Here is a 17,684-nt window from a genome sequence, read left to right on the forward strand (position 1 = left end):
TCACATGGGGAGGCTGTTTTTCTCTGAGGATTATTCTGAAATCATCCTTCTAATGTCAGACGTAGAGTATGAAAGCAGCTGCAGTCAGCTGACAGCTTGTGGTTCTGTTCCGATGCATGTGGGGAAGGGGTGCATGGATTTTAAATGCATAATGAAACCCTTGTTTCGTCATCTGGAAGCAGGGATGGTAGCAGCTCAGGGGAGATGAAAGACCGTTATGTTGCTCTAGTAGAAGGGACGCCTTGTAGCACAACCAGAGGGCTCCGTTTGCAGCAGAAAAGATGCGCTGAAGCAACACAGCACAACTGTATTTTCTTTTTCTGGAAGGCTAGGGAATAAATGCAAGAAGCAGGTAAAAGCCTGAGACAGACATGCTCACAAGGAGGCTGAAGTTATTGTTTATGCTCCACTGCCCTTTACCTCTCTTGGTATCTTCCAGAGAAATCGGTGTAGATGTATTTTTAGCTTGCTGTGTATCCCGCTTCAACATGACCACATAATTCTGTCTTTACACCCATAAGCAGCTTTTACTATGTTTTCCTGTTTTCTGCCAGCTGCAGTTTTCAAAGGATGTCACAGCACTGGTAAGAAATGTACTGTAGCCATTTCTCTGATTTTTGTAAGGCATGTGTTTCTTGGTAGATCTGCAAGATGCTGGACTGTTAAAGCCTGCAAGTTGCTGAAAGCGAGCTAGATCTGCTGGTTAGCTGAATCTCAGTTGTAATATTGATTCTGTTACCTTTTAATGTGTGCCTGTGTTTTTGTTAGTTACTTGGTTTATTTCTTGCCAGTTTGCTTTTAATATTTCGTTTGCACTTAACCAATGCTGTCAGTGATATTTATTGCAGCCGTGTGTTTTAAGTACCTCGCCCTTCTCCTCCTCAGCACTTTGCTCTTAGTCTAATGTTTATGGCTGCATTTGGGCTTTTACAACCTGTCTAATGCTAAGGCAGGGCATGTTGATTTGGCTGAATGGAGCATGTTATGATTTAAGCAGGAAACGCTGTAATATGATACCACACCTAAGCTGTGTTAAAAAAAATGTTTGGGAAAGATTTGTGCATTGGCAAGCTGTGTGCTGTCAGCTCTTTTAATTTCATATTGCCACTAAAGGAAGTGATGGCAAAGTCTAAAATAATAGCATTTGTATGTTCCGGGCAGATCTTGCATCGTTAGTTGTACGATGGTTTCAGAAATGTCTTGATGCAAGGGAAACATGCAATATGTAAAGCAAATGGTTTCCTTAGGAGTCAGGTTCTTAAAATGCAAGGTAAGATGGAAATTGTGAAGCACCTAAAGAATATATGGCTTGTGATAGTCTGCATTCCACTCTAAGGAAGTGCTTATAAATAGCTGCCTGAGCATGTATGTTGGTGGTGTATTTGGGTTAAAAAATGGCACTGCTGTGAGTGGTATGGAATTCATGGAATAAGTAACATGTAAGATTATTTGGAAGGAGGGTGGGCGTTGGCTGCCAACAAAGACATTGCCACTCTCTACTCCCATTAGATATAGTAATTGTACCTTTTAGAAAAGCAATCTGTATTGAATGCAATAGTATTTACATAGGCTATATGTTTTCTCTATGTGGCAAAGAGCTGCACATTTTCTGAGGCTAACAGAATTCCTTATTTAACCTGTCAATTGCTGCATAATTTTAGCTTCCAGCATAAAAAAAGATCAAAAGGAGGAAATTGTGAAGCTGGGTTTGAGGATGTGTATGAACAGAAATACTTGGTTTGGGTTTATGCTTACAAATCTCTGTGTTCTCTTAATCAGCTGCCATTAGTTGCTGGGATTTGCTGTTTCACTTATATAAAACATGCTTAATACTTTGTGGAGACTTTCCACTGTATATTTTCATACGCAGGGAGTAATAATGAAGGCATTTGACACTTCTTGTTCTTCAAACAGTTACCTCTAGCAAAGAGCTGTTTCATATGAGAGGTCCTTGCCCTTCAAGGGATTTAGCTGTCTACTGGATTCATCTCCCTGTAACATGGTGATGATTTCACATTCACATTTTTAGTAATTTCATTTCTTTTTGAATCCTCTTTGTATAGGCATATTCCCAAGATGCCTACCTGAAAGGCAATGAAGCTTACAGTGGTAATGCCCGCAACATACCTGAACCACCACCAATATGTTATCCTCGGTTAGCATCTCCACCTTCTGTCAAGGCACAAGATATTGAGAAAGCACCTCCTGACTCTTCACTTGGTAAGCAGCCAGCTAGTAGACCTGTACGGACATCAGCACAACCAGAAAAGGCCTACAGAATGGAAATACAAGTGCCTCCATCCCCAACAGATATTGCAAAATCTAACACAGCTGTCTGTGTTTGCAACAACGAGACTGTAAGAACTGTTGTTGTGCCTTCCGAGAAGGCTGTAGACTTGTCATCCTGTAGAATAAATCATACTGGTCCATCACATCGGATAGAAGAAGTAAGATATGGTCTTAAGGAACAAACCACTATTAAAACAAAAGCACGAACCACATCACCACCTTCTCCAATGCCCACTGCCATTGTACTTCCTCAGACGCCACTCACAAGGCCAATAGATCCCAATGGAATAGCTAGCAAGTCTGGAAGCTATGGAGGGCATCCAGAAGGGATCTCAAATACTAGATCTCCTACTCAAAGTGCAGGTTCTCTCTCTGTCACTACCAATCACTACACTTCTCCAAATGCCCACCAAACCATAGACTGGAAAAATTACAAAACCTACAAAGAGTACATTGATAATAGACGTTTGCACATGTATGGCTGCAGAACCATACAGGAAAGGTTAGATAGTTTAAGAGCAGCATCTCAGAACACAACAGATTATAATCAAGTGGTACCAAATCGCAGTGTTTCACAGGTACGACGCAGAAGCACCTCTCATGATAGGGTCCCACAGTCCATTCAGATACGGCAAAGGAGTGTGTCCCAGGAAAGACTTGAAGATCCTATATTGTTGAAGGAGTGGCCAAGGAGTGCCTCTCAAGATGCTCTAACCTCACCATCTATCAGCCCCCAGAATCACAGGACACAGTCGTGGGACTATTTAGGAAAGCAGGGTGAAACCTTAGAAAATTTTCACACTGAGAATCTTGTTGCAGATTCAAACAGAGACAGAAAAAAGACTAACAAGTGGACTGGCTTTACTGAGCAAGATGATCGGCGAGGTATTTATGAGAGACCCCGGCAGCATGCATTTCACTTGTCTCTTCGAGGCTCAAATTTTTCTGTGGCTCCGGGTGCTTATGGCTCAGATGGTAGACGAATAAACAGCAGAGCCTTAGGGTCAACCCCACAGTTCCAGAAGGCTCCACCTGATGTAAAATCACTGCAGCCTGCCAGAGATTTGCCAACCTCTGGTGGAACTTCAAAGCCTACAACCGTTTTTCAGGAAAGATCATCTCACTCAATAGCTAGAAGCACAAGAAGCAACTCATTGAAGACTTCTGTACCCTATGCAGCAAAACCGTCGCTTTCCCTTAATCAGAGCCTGGATAGTGTTACTACCGCAGACCAAAGAGAACTAAATCATATGTACAACAGTGGTTTGTTGAATCAACAATCAAGGATACAAGCAAAAAGTGTGCCAGGCCACAAAACAGAAATAGACACAAGTACTCTATCCCCTACTACCTGTTTAGCTTCTGCCAAATTTGTCCCACAGATGAGTGAGCATTTAACTACCTCTGTTAACTTGGATGTCTCTATTAGACAGAAGGTTCAAGAGTTTGAAAAGGAAAATATAAAAGAATCCGAGAGCCAGCCAAGGGATGTTGTAGATGAGGATACAGAAGCAGTTGTCTTGCGAGAAAAGTCTCCTTCTGGCCATCAGACACCACAGCCTTTGCGGCATCAGTCCTACATCTTAGCGGTAAATGATCAAGAGCCAGCCCCAGAGACTACTTGTTGGTTGCCCAATGATGCACGTCGAGAGGTCCATATAAAAATAATAGAAGAAAGGAAAGCTTCCAGTGCCAGCACACCTGGTGATTCCTTGGCATGCATTCCATTCATAGGTGAGCTAAACCATTGGTTTTCCTCTCTCTGCTTCTGTTACATGGCTTTGGATCTGCCACTTGGTTTTATTATTTTATATTTTTTTAATCATTATGCATCATTCTAGTTAATTTATTTGAGTTTCGTACAATGTTCAGCTCCAGTATTTCTAGGCCTGTTTCACAGCTGCATGTGTGGGAGCTGTTTTCCTGTAATGTTTTCCAGTGTGACTACAGTGTATGCAACTACTTGAATGGGGAAAGATTTTCTCCTGATTGGTACTGCCCCTCCTAGGTATGTGAGCAACCTGTGCCATTAGACCTTTTCCTGGTTCCGATATCCACAGACACATCACAGTTGTGTGCAGAAATGCCATGGGGAAACTGCTCCCATGCAACGGTGTAAGTGATGGGGCCTTAATCCCACTGATGTTAACAGAACATAAACATGCTTAATTTTCTGTGTTGCATCTAATATGCATTTACCTATAAAAACAGTAGTAGGCATTTTTGTGACATGATAAATGCTTAAGAAGTTAATATTTAATTTTAAAAGTTTTGCTATACACCCTCACTGCTACAAGTGATTTTAAAGGTTTATTCTGCAATAATTTGAATGAATCTGTATTGCCATGTGTGGCTCTTCCTTATTTAGCTCAGTCATTGCTGTCAATCTTTTGCAAAGCTTTGTAAAACAGAAACAATTGAATTTGTGTATGTGCACATATCTTTAAAACCCTAGAGTAAATATATAAGGTAATTTGTAAGGATAAAAAGCAGAAATGGGAAAACCAGACAAAATATTAAGAACATAGAGGTCAAGAAGATATTGAAGAATTGTGGTCTGGGAGTAGTGTGCTTGTCGGTTTGCAGCCTTGGAAGCAAGGAAAAGAAGATTGTGCTTGTTATGTAATAAAAGAGGCCCCCATGGAGGAACTGGCAAGTGAAGGTCATAGCAATATGCTGAATAAATTTGAAAGTGGGATTGGTAGGGGTGGGGGTGAAGTACAAGTTGTTGTTGTTGTTATGCACTTGATGTACTGTTCACATTAATCAGGCTTTCAGATGCTTACATATGTGGTTTTTGAGGCTGTGGTTGTGACAGTTATACTTTAACTCAAGTTGTAAGTTGGTTTCCTAAGAGTATCTCAATGCACAGGTGTGCTGCAGCATAGGTGCACAGAGAGCTGACGATACATGTGAAGGTCAGTTAAGTCATGACATTGCTGGAGAGATTAAGAAGAGCAAAGTAGATGGCAATAATTTATATTAGGGCTGCAGTATTTAATTGATTGGTTAACCTTTCAGTCGTTTAAATAGCTGCCCTAATTAACATTCTTATTCTATTTAATGCAGATCTTTGTAAAACAGCAGATGCTAATTAGTCTTAAGAGGCATCCCCCCTTCTTTCACATACAAAGCAGGGAATGCCTCTTCTAAGATAATGTCTTATATGATATCCATGCATTGTCTAATAATGCAGTAAGTATACTTATGGCTTCAGAATTATTGGTTTTCCACACATACATATTTATGAAGATTTTTGGGGGGTGATAACAAACTAAGACCTAAGTCAGTTGATCTCAGTAGGTCTGCCTATGACTTAACACTGGTTATCACCCATTTTATAAATTAATAGTAAGATATTTTTAACTTTACTTTAATCACAGTGCAATACCAGGGCAAGGTATAATACAGTGGTACCTCAGGTTACATACACTTCAGGTTACATACACTTCAGGTTACAGACTCTGCTAACCCAGAAATAGTGCTTCAGGTTAAGAACTTTGCTTCAGGATGAGAACAGAAATCGTGCTCTAGCAGCGCGGCGGCAGCAGGAGGCCCCATTATCTAAAAATGGTGCTTCAGGTTAAGAACAGTTTCAGGTTAAGTACAGACCTCCGGAACAAATTAAGTACTTAACCCGAGGTACCACTGTAGTATAAATTAAAACCAGTCGTAAAGTGAAACAGGTAAAAGGAGAAGATGAAACTACAGCAGAAGCAACCATAACAATAAAAACCAAAATCTGACCAACTACCCCACCCACAAAGGCCTGGTAAAAATAGATGGGTTTTCAATTTAATTAATTAAATCAATGAATTAATTCACTTAAACTCACATTGCTAATTGACTAACAGTTCTTTAATTGGTTGACAGACATAATTCATATGCTGTTCTTTCACTGAAGTTCATGGGAGCAATTTTGTCTCACATAGTCAAGTTTCATTGTCAGGTTTTAGTTGCCACACAGCACCCATGTCCAGCAAGCAGCAGTGAGGGAAATTGTGCAATTTCCCAAATAGACTTAGAAAGCCTATATAATGTTTTTGGACCTACTTGTGGTATATTAATGCCCCGTGAATCTTCTAGATATTTTTGGACTCCAAATTGCATCAGCCTAACCAGCCTGGCCCAATGGTCAGGGACGATGGGAGTTGTGGTCCAGCAATATATGAGGGTGACATGTTAGCCATCCCTGCTTAAGACTGTAGGAGACGTTATACTGAAAACAGTAGATGGCTGGAATAGCAGTGTGCAGGCATTCAGCTGCTAGATAGCTAATTCCACCCAGTACAGGTTTTCCCCTCAGAGGCAGTAGCCTCTTACTAACCTCTATTCCCCCCCACCATGTGCATCTTACGTCAGCATTATTAATTTCTGCAAAATCGTAGATATGCGAAGAATTAAATATACAGTACAGTAAAGACACAGCACCACATGTCACTGCTGACCTGACTGCTACTACCAACCCAAACCCCTTTTAGAACTTGCTGTGATGTATTTTATTTCTAAGAGGCCTTAATGAATTTTTTTAAAAAAACTATTTAAAGAATTTTAATAGTTTTCTATAAGTGCTAGTTTAACTTGGCCTATTTAGTTTCGTTTGGATCCAGGGAGCTACTTAGATGTGCTAAGCCCTTAGACATCCTCAATGGGATCTTTAAAAAAGTTTTCCTTTGGAAAGTAGTTCCCATGCCATAAACTGCTTTTGAGGTTTAGTAGTGATTTGTTTTGTGGCACTGGGGGTAGAGGTGGGCAGGCATATAAATTTAAGAAAGAGAAGCCCAAAGACTCAGGAGTGCATGGAATAAGGAATATGGTTCATTGAATCACAGTCACTTAGTATATAATTGAGACTATCACCTAATTAGGGACGTGGGTGGCACTGTGGGTTAAACCACAGAGCCTAGGACTTGCCAATCAGAAGGTCGGCAGTTCGAATCCCCGCGACGGGGTGAGCTCCCGTTGCTCGGTCCCTGCTCCTGCCAACCTAGCAATTTGAAAGCATATCAAAGTGCAAGTAGATAAATAGGTACCACTATGACGGGAAGGTAAATGGCGTTTCCGTGTGCTGCTCTGGTTCGCCAGAAGCGGCTTAGTCATGCTGGCCACATGACCCGGAAGCTGTACACCGGCTCCCTCGGCCAATAAAGCGAGATGAGCGCCGCAACCCCAGAGTTGGCCACGACTGGACCTAATGGTCAGGGATCCCTTTACCTTTGTTGTTGTTTAGTCATTTAGTCGTGTCCGACTCTTTGTGACCCCATGGACCAGAGCATGCCAGACACTTCTATCTTCCACTGCCTCCCGCAGTTTGGTCAAACCTTTACCTTTACTATCACCTAATTAAATAAATCATAGTTGTTTTAATTGATTATTATTTTTATGTTTATTAAATTTACACACCACCTTTAATCCAAATATGACAGGATGATATACACAAGAATACATAGCATAATAACAAGCAAAACAACAATGCCCCATCTACATATGTATGTACATGAGAAAAAGCAATAGTTCTAAAGAGAAAAAAGTTTATTTTCTTTGTTGTCAGGTGATGCATGAATGGTCACTTCCCATTCTCTCAGATAGAGGAGAAAGTGTAGAAGATGGTGCTTGCCATCCTCAGTTTTCATAAGATAAGCACCATTAAAGAATCTCATTTAAAACACCTGCTGACCCAAATATTTTAATTGATTCATTTGGCCAAGGGATTGACTAAATGTTGCAGCCAAACTAATAAGAATATGAATAGCCGCTTCTGCATGTACAAAACAATTTGCAAAAATGAACTCAGTAGTGGTTACAGTGCAACAAACAAATTTTGATTGATTAAAAAGTTACAAAATTAGTCCTGATAAATTTCTCAGCACATTTAATTTAAAAAGGTAAAAATCTTTCAGAATTACAGATTCTGTACTGAAAGTGAGAGAAGGTCTCTTGCCTAAGCCTACCCCACATTCATGGCAGATGTGATAATTTGATTCAGGCATTCTGTCATTGCATCTGAGCTCAGCTTTTTAACCACTGTGCTGCTGTTAATGTGTGTGTGTGTCTCACTAGGGATTTCTGAAAAGATGTCAACAACATATTTAAATGGCTAGTAAGCCAAAAGACAAACCATAGTTTTACCACAAAGTTGTGGCCTCTAAGGGGGAAAATGCAATACTTGTAGCTGAGAGGTAAAATAGGAAATAAGGATTGAAAGATTTAATGTTCTCTTCAAGAGGACTGCTTAACTAGTACAGTGGTACCTCGGGTTAAGTACTTAATTCGTTCCGGAGGTCCGTTCTTAACCTGAAACTGTTCTTAACCTGAAGCACTACTTTAGCTAATGGGGCCTCCCGCTGCTGCCGTGCTGCCGTAGCATGATTTCTGTTCTCATCCTGAAGCAAAGTTCTTAACCCGAGGTACTATTTCTGGGTTAGCGGAGTCTGTAACCTGAAGCGTATATAACCCAAGGTACCACTGTATGCCCTTTGGAAAGATGGCAGCAGCTTGGCATTGTGGTTTCATCGTACAAATGTGAAGCTCTTTTACTTCCAATTACAGTGGTGCCTCGCAAGATGAAAATTTGTTCCGTGAGTTTTTTCGTCTAGCGAATTTTTCGTCTTGCGAAGCACGGTGTCGGGAAAGTTTTGGAAAAGCTTCAAAAATCACCAAAGTCTTCAAAAACCTCAAAAAAGGCTACCACACCGCGTGCTATGAGTTGCTCCTCGAAGTCAAGTTGCAACTGTATTAATGGTGTTAAGAAAAAGGAAACAAACTTGCAAGACGTTTTCGTCTTGCGAAGCAAGCCCATAGGGAAATTCATCTTGCGAAGCAGCTCAAAAACCGCAAAACCCTTTCGTCTAGCGAGTTTTTCGTCTTGCGAGGCATTCGTCTCGCGGGGCACCACTGTACTATTTTCATCATATTAAAAAGGAGGAGAGAAGAATCTTGGGCACAAGCCAATTCCATTAAAAATCAACATACCAGGCATTTGACAGATTATGGCAAGCTGGTTGATGGCCTATTGGATGAAATGTTCTTGCGGCTGAAGCTTTTGTTACTTTTTTACTAGGTTTGTTTATGGGTTATTGGAATGGTTTTATTGAAATGTATTGTTTCATAAACTGTGTCTATTAGCACGTGGCGTCAATACTCCTCAGTACTTCTTCACTTGCAATGGGTGCATGGCAAGTTTGCATCTTCAGACCCTTCAGCCCTGATGACATCATGGTGATTTTTTGGTGATTTTTGAAGCTTTTTCAAAACTTTTCCGACACCGTGCTTCGCAAGACGAAAAATTCGCTAGGCGAAAAAACTCACGGAACGAATTAATTTCGTCTTGCGAGGCACCACTGTACTTGAATGAGTTTTAGTTGGCTACCATTTTTAGTCTTTTCAGCTGCTTATAACCCCTAAAAGCTCATGCTAATTTTAAAGCAATTATTTCTAATATCAGTAAAAACTTTTTGATACAGACTTTGCTTCTTGCGTTTTCAGCAAGAATATTTTCAAATACAATATGATCCTGCTATACAGTGGTGCCCCGCAAGACGAATGCCTCGCAAGACGGAAAACTCGCTAGACGAAAGAGTTTTCCGTTTTGGAGTTGTTTCGCAAAACGAATTTCCTATGGGCTTGCTTCGCAAGACGACAATGTCTTGCGAGTTCCTGCTGGTTTTTTTCCCTTCCCCCCTTTTTTCTAAGCCGCTAAGCCGCTTATCGGCTGATCCGATAGCGTTAATCCGCTAATCCGTCAATGGGCTTGCTTTGCAAGACGAAAAAATCGCTAGACGAAGAGAATCACGGAACGGATTCTTTTCGTCTTGCAAGGCACCATTGTATTAAAAAGGGTTCAATAATAATAAAACAAATGTTCAAAGTTTGAGTGTAAACTAATTCCCATGAATCATTCACATTTCTGTGATGTTTAATAATGAATATAAGGTTGCATTTCTGAACAGACTTACTTTGGAGTGATTCCCATTCAGTTCAGTTAAACTGACTTCCAAGTAAACACGTATTGATTGGGCCTGCTGTTGTTATTGTTGGCTGTTAGCTTCCATCTGTCTCGGGTGACAACGGAGTGTCTCTCCGGTGTGAGATAAAAAAATATCTCATATTGCTGAACCAGGTTTCATTCATTTATCTATATTAAATTCCTCCTGAATGAACTGTAAGATGCCAGTGGTATTATTAGACTTTGCGCTTGATTGTAACACTGAATCACAATCGTCCATGCATTGGTAACCTCAAGGTTGGATTAATGCAGTGTGCTCTTTGTGGGGCTACCCTTGAGGCTGCATCTAATACTGAGTGTGATGGACAGGCTGCCTATGGTAGCAGACAGTCATCAGCCCATAACACATGATTTGCCGGCTTTGCATTGCCTGCCTGCTATTGGGCCAAGTTCCAGGTTTTGGTACTAACATATAAGACCCTATACAACTTGAGACCAAGTTACTTAAGAGACTGCCATACCACTTACATTAGGTTACTGTATTCTGCAGCAGAGTATCACTGTGAAGTACCCAAAATACCAGAAGTCACTGCACAAGCAACTTGGAGCAGGACTTTCAGTATGGCTGCCCCCGTTTTGTGGAACACTTATTCCTCTGATATACATCAGGCGCCCATTATTTGTACTTTGCAGAAACAGTTGAAGACCTTTCTGTTTTGTTAAGTTTTTCCAGCATGTTTACTTGTGTTGTTTTTAAGCCTTTTTTTGCATGCTTGTAAATTGTGGTTCGAGGACCCGACCCCGGTGAAGTGAAATGAAGACACAAGGACACGTGATATAAGGTTAATGGGCTAGGAAAAGGCCACAACTTTATTGGTTACAGCATTTGAAAAGGTATTGGCTTAGGCATTGGATCGAAATAAGTGGGTTCTTCACCAGTAGGTGGAGCCTGTCGATGCCAATCCGACTATAGGCTCACCCCTGCTGTCACCGAGGGTCGTGCCAAGGCCTCCCGCCAAGCAGGCATCGGACGGAATACACGACCCCCAGATTCCTTTAACGGAATACCCCTAAAAATTGAAGGCATAGGCGATGGCCACACCTAGCACTTCCACACAGCGCAACACATTATTCCAATGCCTAACCGCCACCCGAGCTAAAGGCTCGCGAGGGGCGAAGGAGGAAGAATGAGGCCGGGGGAAGGCTGGCGCTGCAGCAAAATGCTGCTGAACACGCCCCCACCGTGGCCCCCGGTTGGATGGCCACCGAGGGGGCGTGAGCGCCAGCCAGGTGAGTGGACAGCAGGGGGCCACGCCCCCTGCTAGCCGGAGCTCGAGCCCCGACCACAACCCCTCCCCTCCCCTTCGGGGAGGAGAGTCTTTGTCTTGAGGCTCACATGAAAGGAGATACAACAATAATGATAACAGGAACAACCACCTTATGGCCATTTCTTACATTACCTCTGACTGATGCTTGCACCTTGGGAGGTTTTTAAGCCGAGGATGGTCATCTGTCATGTATGATTTAGTTGAGATTCCTGCATTGCTGGGGGTTGGACTAGATGACCCTTGGGATCCCTTCAAACTCTACGATTCCATGATTCTGTATTCAGAGGTTGTAGCAATGTCTTCATGTTCAAAATTATATAGTCTGGGCTCATAGGGCTCAAAAATTCTGACACCCCCTCCCCTTTCAAATAGCAGGATTCTGTGCCATATTGCGAACTACTTTGAAAACTCCTTAAAGTGACATGAATGGTTTGTCAATACTGTATGAATGGCTGCTATTCATGAACCTGCAGATCAAAGGCCCTTGGGTGTTCAGAACTAGTTGCACAGTTCTTTGGATCCTGGCCATAATGTTGAACTCTAAAACACATATCTGGCAGGAAGTTCACATTGGCATTTGGTGCTCTGCAGAGTCGAGGCTTAGCTATGAATGGATGTTAAACTGAAGACAGTAGTATGAAAGATTATTACTCCACAATATATGAAAGTTTGTTTTTGATGTTTGTGCCTTTCCTTTGTTGATATCGCTGCAGACCGTCTGAAATAGCTGTTTGCCTCTGTGTATGGTGTAGCTTACTGAAATATTACTCAAGTACCAAAGCGAAATTGATTCTGGCATCCTATTTTACTGCATTAAGATACATCAAGCAAAATTTAGTGTGATTCAATTAGAAGACTATGCCTAGGCAAATTTCTCATTTTTACTATTAGGAAGTTTTGAGGATTCCATGAAAATAACAGAAGCATACTTATCTTTCTAAACTGTATTCTGATTTCAATTCCTCTATTGTGACTTCACATCCTTCACACTACCTTACAGACTGGCCACAGTGAAGCTCTTTGCAGGAGTCGTGCTATGTACATCCTGAACAAATGGGCAGTGTTTTCTGTCAAGATTGTGCCTATCAGCTGACTGCACCATATGCTGTCCTGCCTGACAGTGCAAATGGATGATTTTGTGAACACTGTTAATCTTTTCCTTCCTATTAAAAAGTAGAGGGGAGAGGTTGTATGTGTGTGATTTTACAATTGTCTGACTAGTAACAGCATGTGAAAAAATGCATTGAAGTTGTTTATAGGAAGTTGGCTCAGTGTAAAATGAATGCTTGATATTTTATAGCATGACATTTATTCAAGCTTGACATAACCGCTCCAAATTCTTCAGGGATTCACAAGCTCTTTTTTGTAGGATAAATGTCATGTACAGTACTCTGGGAAATCATGTTGTTTCGTAAAACACACATTACCTTAATTCTTGGGTACGAGAGGAAATGGTTTTTACTCTGGTTGGAGTCTGAGGCACCTAAACAACTGCAAATACAGCTCTTCCAAAAGCTTTTTTTAAAAAGAGCAGCTAATGAGGAGAATGTGCTTACTTGGATAATAATAAAATTATTATTATTATCAGATGTCAAGGAAATAAACAACTATTTGACTTTTGGAAGACATGTGAAGGCAGCCCTGTATAGGGAAGTTTATAATTTATGTTTACTTGTGTTTTTAATACTTTGTTGGGAGCTGCCCAGAGTGGCTGGGACAACGAGATAAGCAGCAGCAGCAGCTTCTTCTTCTTCTTCTTCTTCTTCTTCTTCTTCTTCTTCTTCTTCTTCTTCTTCTTCTTCAGTAGGAGTAGTAGGATTAGTACGGATGTATGCTACAATGCATCTTGTTTTCAAGACCTGCTTTTAAGAATTATTCGGAAATAAAATCATTGTTAATAAGTGACAGTTGTATGAATGCAAGCTAATTATTCAGCTTCTTTTAAAGTGTCTAGTTTTCTAATCATTAGGAAGAATATTCATATTTAGCTGTGAAGTGTTTATGTGTGTTTAGTCTGGATTGTCACGCCTTGCTCCCATCTATAAGCTCTTGCTGCAATGTCTCAGTGTTTTAAAGGGGGAGATGTCAGAGAATTAGCTAAGTCCTTCTATTCTTGAAAATGTTGTTGTCATTATTATTTTGAAGAAGTCTGTGTGCTTGTATGTGCATGTACTACCAAACTTGGATGCTACAGGCACTGCCTCCTTAAAGCAGAGCCATCAATTACGCTTTGAAAACACAATGCAGTACGTGCTGATGTGTTCATTCAAAGAAAAGAATAAACCTCTGTTTGTGAAGGCTTGCATATTTCAATGGGCCTTTCAGAAGCACAGCGTATTAAAATGCATAGCACCTAGAATCAATACATATTAATGATCAGAGTGCAACATGCTCTGGATTGCTGTACAGTTTTGTCCTGTACATTGAAAGTTTAGGAAAACTGCTTATCCTGTTATTTCTAGAATTTCATAGATCAGGCTTAAAATTATCTTCTAGAATACGTGCCTGGTCTGCATCTTTGCAAATCTGGGAATCTCAAGATTTTTAGGCTTTCTTGACTGTTGCAGGATGACTCTTGTGGCACTAGAAACTACGAGGTGCTGGATATGTACAGATTGTGATAACTTATATCAGCAATTACTGGAAGTGATAATTGGTATGTAGCAGTAGCAACTTTTGACATACTAGAACTTGCACTGTGAATCTGAACTGATTATTGTAACAGGATCATTGGGTGTGCTAGTGCCTATGTGCTAGTGGCATAGGCTTTCTGTGAAAATAACAAAAATTTCCCTTCTTTGCCTAGAGATTAATTATAATGTGTGTTTTGATTATTTATGTGTAACTTTCAAGTAGCTTGTTTTGCTTATTTCCATTTATTTTAATTGAAGTCTCGCTTAAATGACAGCAGTCAGACACTTGATAGATTTTTTTTAAAAAAAGATTTGTTTTATTGACAAATGTGTATGTAGTTAGATTTATATACAATCTTGTGAAAAATGTATTTCATGAAGAAACTGAACACTGCAATAGTACATTTTTTGTTCAGTTTAACATTTCTTCTTTTCCCCAGCTGTTGTAAAAGTAACAATCTTATCTTTCTTTTCATTCAATTATCTCATTAATAATGTGAATTAGATTGTATGTATTATTTAATTAATTTGATTTTGTTCCCCTCTTCAAAAGTGCAGCAAACTATTTTTAATCATTTTTCTCCTATCTCTTCTGGAATGGCATTGGAATGTCTGTGCCACAGAGGTGTTGTGTTGGTGTGTCTAGTAAGGGCACAGGGGCACCATACCACACCTAATTATCCCAGGTTGGGCCAATTAATTGACACTTTTTAAGATTTAGTAATTCGCTGTGTATTGCCTTGTAGATGAGCCAGCTAGTCCCAGTACTGACCATGATATCGCCCACATTCCGGCTTCTGCTGTTATTTCAGCATCTGCCTCACGCGCTCCCACCATTGCTACAGTTCCTCCTAGCCCTACCTCTCTTGTCCCTTTTCGGCGCCAACTATCCCATGACCATGGTAAGTCACAGCTGTCAAGGCTTCTTTAGCTAATCCATTGATGAAATGTGATGGTCGTGTTTATTTGTTTTTTAAATAAATGGATATGCACTTGTTTTGACTGCAGAATCTATCAGGACTAGTGTTCTGGATGGTCAGTTCCCTGCAAAAAGTGAAAGGTCCAAATCTTATGATGAAGGGCTGGATGACTATCGAGAAGGAAAAATGTAAGCCCTGAATGAAAATATCTAAGTGCATCTGTGAATATATGCTATATCCAAGTGTGCATTCAGATATGTTGACACTAATATCTACTCTCCATCTATAGGTCCATAAAGCATGTATCTAGCTTAAAGGGAATTAAGGTCAGTAACTCTTTATTCAAGATAATTGTTATCAGCTGTGAAAATAAGAGTACCCAGTGATGGTGGTGCTGCATGTTTAAACATTATGGTGAACAAAAGTATGTGAGGATATAGGCTTTATTAATGGAATTGCTTTAGTACATTGAATTTTTGGATACTGATACCTTGCAGAGACCTTCTCTTGGGGGCAGAGCCAGTGCATTGCATGCATAAAGTATCTAGGTTTCATCACCGTTGTTGCAAGTTATAAGGATCAGGTGGTAGTTGATGGAAAACTCTTTTGTCTTCCTGTAACTCTGGAGTGCTGTAGACAGATGTACCAGATGAATAAATATTCTGACCTAAGTATAAAGCAATTTAATATGTTCCTATATAGCTGGATGATAAGTGGTTCACAGTATCCAAAATCATGTGTGCAGCCGGCTTAAGAACTGCAGCCACCTATATGTATGATACAAGTGAGCTAGGATTGGTCTAGGCTAGGGCATAGGTAGGCAAACTAATGTCTGTGGGCCGGATCAGGCCCAATTGCCTTCTGGATCTGGCCCGCAGTCCGGGAATCATCACGTGGATCACCAGCGCACACGTTCTTTCCCTCTCCCTCACACAGCAGCGCCAGTGGTACTGGCGCCTCCTCCCTCCCTCCTCCTGGCTTCTCCCCGCCCTGCCTAGAGGAGGAAGGGGGCTGGGCTTTGTTGGTGCCAGCAGCAGCAGCGCTTGAGTGGCTGCCATTTTAAGCAGCCCCTCTCTGGAGCCCTTTCGCGCACTGCTCAGCATCCCGCCACCACCGCCAGCCCCTGCCGCTCACAAGACGCAGGTAAGCAGCCACTGGGGCTCGTGGTGCTCTTGCATCATTCCCCTCCGCAAAAAGTATAGTCCAGCCCCCCACAAGGTCTGAGGGACAGTGGACCGGCCCTCTACTGAAAAAGTTTGCTGAGCCCTGGTCTAGGGACACAGTGAGGCTCTCCAGTGACTGGTTATGCTTTGTCCCCATCTGTCCCTCCTGAAGACAGGCAAAATGGGGGCATGCAGAGACTAGCAGCAACAAGCTGCTGAATAATTGTACTGTGCAGCTGATGTTAGCTACCTGTCCCTGCTTTCTCCTTGCATCCACCTTCCTGCCCCAAAAAGAAAGAAGAGGTATTGTTCCAAGTGAGTAAAGAGGTGGTTGATCATACCATGTTTCTTTAATTACAAAGTTGATTCAGTATGGTGTTTTCTTTAGGCCCCAGATAGCCAAACATCTTCAGAAAACTCAGGGTCCAGAAAAGCTTCTTCTTCAGAGGTCATCGGTGATGTCTCCAAGGAAGGATGCCTTCATTTTCGACAGCTAGGCACAGAGAAGGGAAAGGTACTGCTTCCTCCTAACATACAGCTAATAGTAAATACAAATTGTGTAGCTAATTATTTAGATGCCTTCTTGTCCGTATATATATATTTTTTTACTGGAAACTACTCGTGTTTGCAGGTTTTTCATTGCAAGCTGAGAGGGCTAGATACTTGTTTGCTTTTCTTTCAACAGCTCTTGAAACATTCCCAGCATCTATCAGGATGTATTTGAGACTGTATTTCCAAATATGATTGAAGCATGCAGACTTGATACACTTGCTGCAGTGTTCTGTTTCCCTGGCAATTAGAGTGAACCTAGGGAACATTAATGAAATTAGGGGAATCCTTTTGCATGTCAGGTTCTCTGTGCTCCATAGTAAGAACAAATTGCTGATTCTCCAGGCTGCCAGCAGTACTGAATTAGCCAGAAAGTGATTAAGCCCGAAAATGAAATGTATGGAAGTGGTGTCAGTAAAAGTACTTCTTGTATTTTTTGCACTCTGCAAAGAAACTGTCATGTTTGGCTAGGGAAGTATTTTAGCAGCAGCCAGTCAGTGAATCTGTCAGAAAATAGTGTGGTTGCATAAAAGTCTACTTACTTATTTTTGCACGTTACAGTATTCTGTACAACGGGGGTACCCAAACTTTGGTCTGTGGACCACCAGTGGTCTGTGAGTTTCATTCAGGTGGTCCACCACATGTCAACATTAAATAATCATATTGATTTTTATTCACATTTTAATGGTTTTTAAATTCTTATAGTATATTTTATTGTATTACCTTAAAGTTCTATGACATTTGAATTGCAATCCAATAAATTACAGTATAAGAAATAAAAGAACCATTAAAAATATGATTAAATTCCTACAGCACCTGTTGCAGCACACTACAATTTCTAAAGGGGCAGAAAAATC

The 17,684-nt window shown here is 41.0% G+C and overlaps 1 protein-coding gene across 9 annotated transcripts in view; it reads left to right on the plus strand.

The window, feature by feature from the left end:
* Positions 1-17,684, plus strand: part of ARHGAP21 (Rho GTPase activating protein 21) — a 113,595-nt gene that overhangs the window by 80,193 nt on the left and 15,718 nt on the right. For 4 of the 9 annotated variants that reach the window (XM_083467352.1, XM_083467351.1, XM_083467354.1 and 1 more), the window contains 5 exons: positions 2,064-4,023; positions 14,942-15,097; positions 15,204-15,303; positions 15,405-15,441; positions 16,667-16,792. In XM_083467352.1, the coding sequence (XP_083323478.1) occupies positions 2,064-4,023; positions 14,942-15,097; positions 15,204-15,303; positions 15,405-15,441; positions 16,667-16,792 (2,379 nt within the window). Of the gene's footprint in view, positions 1-554; positions 585-2,063; positions 4,024-14,941; positions 15,098-15,203; positions 15,304-15,404; positions 15,442-16,666; positions 16,793-17,684 lie in introns of all 9 variants that reach the window. The other 5 variants (XM_083467350.1, XM_083467353.1, XM_083467349.1 and 2 more) reach the window with 3 other exon arrangements.

The sequence above is a fragment of the Podarcis liolepis genome (genome assembly GCF_965112155.1).
Source record: "Podarcis liolepis genome assembly, chromosome: 12".
Lineage (NCBI taxonomy): Eukaryota > Metazoa > Chordata > Lepidosauria > Squamata > Lacertidae > Podarcis > Podarcis liolepis.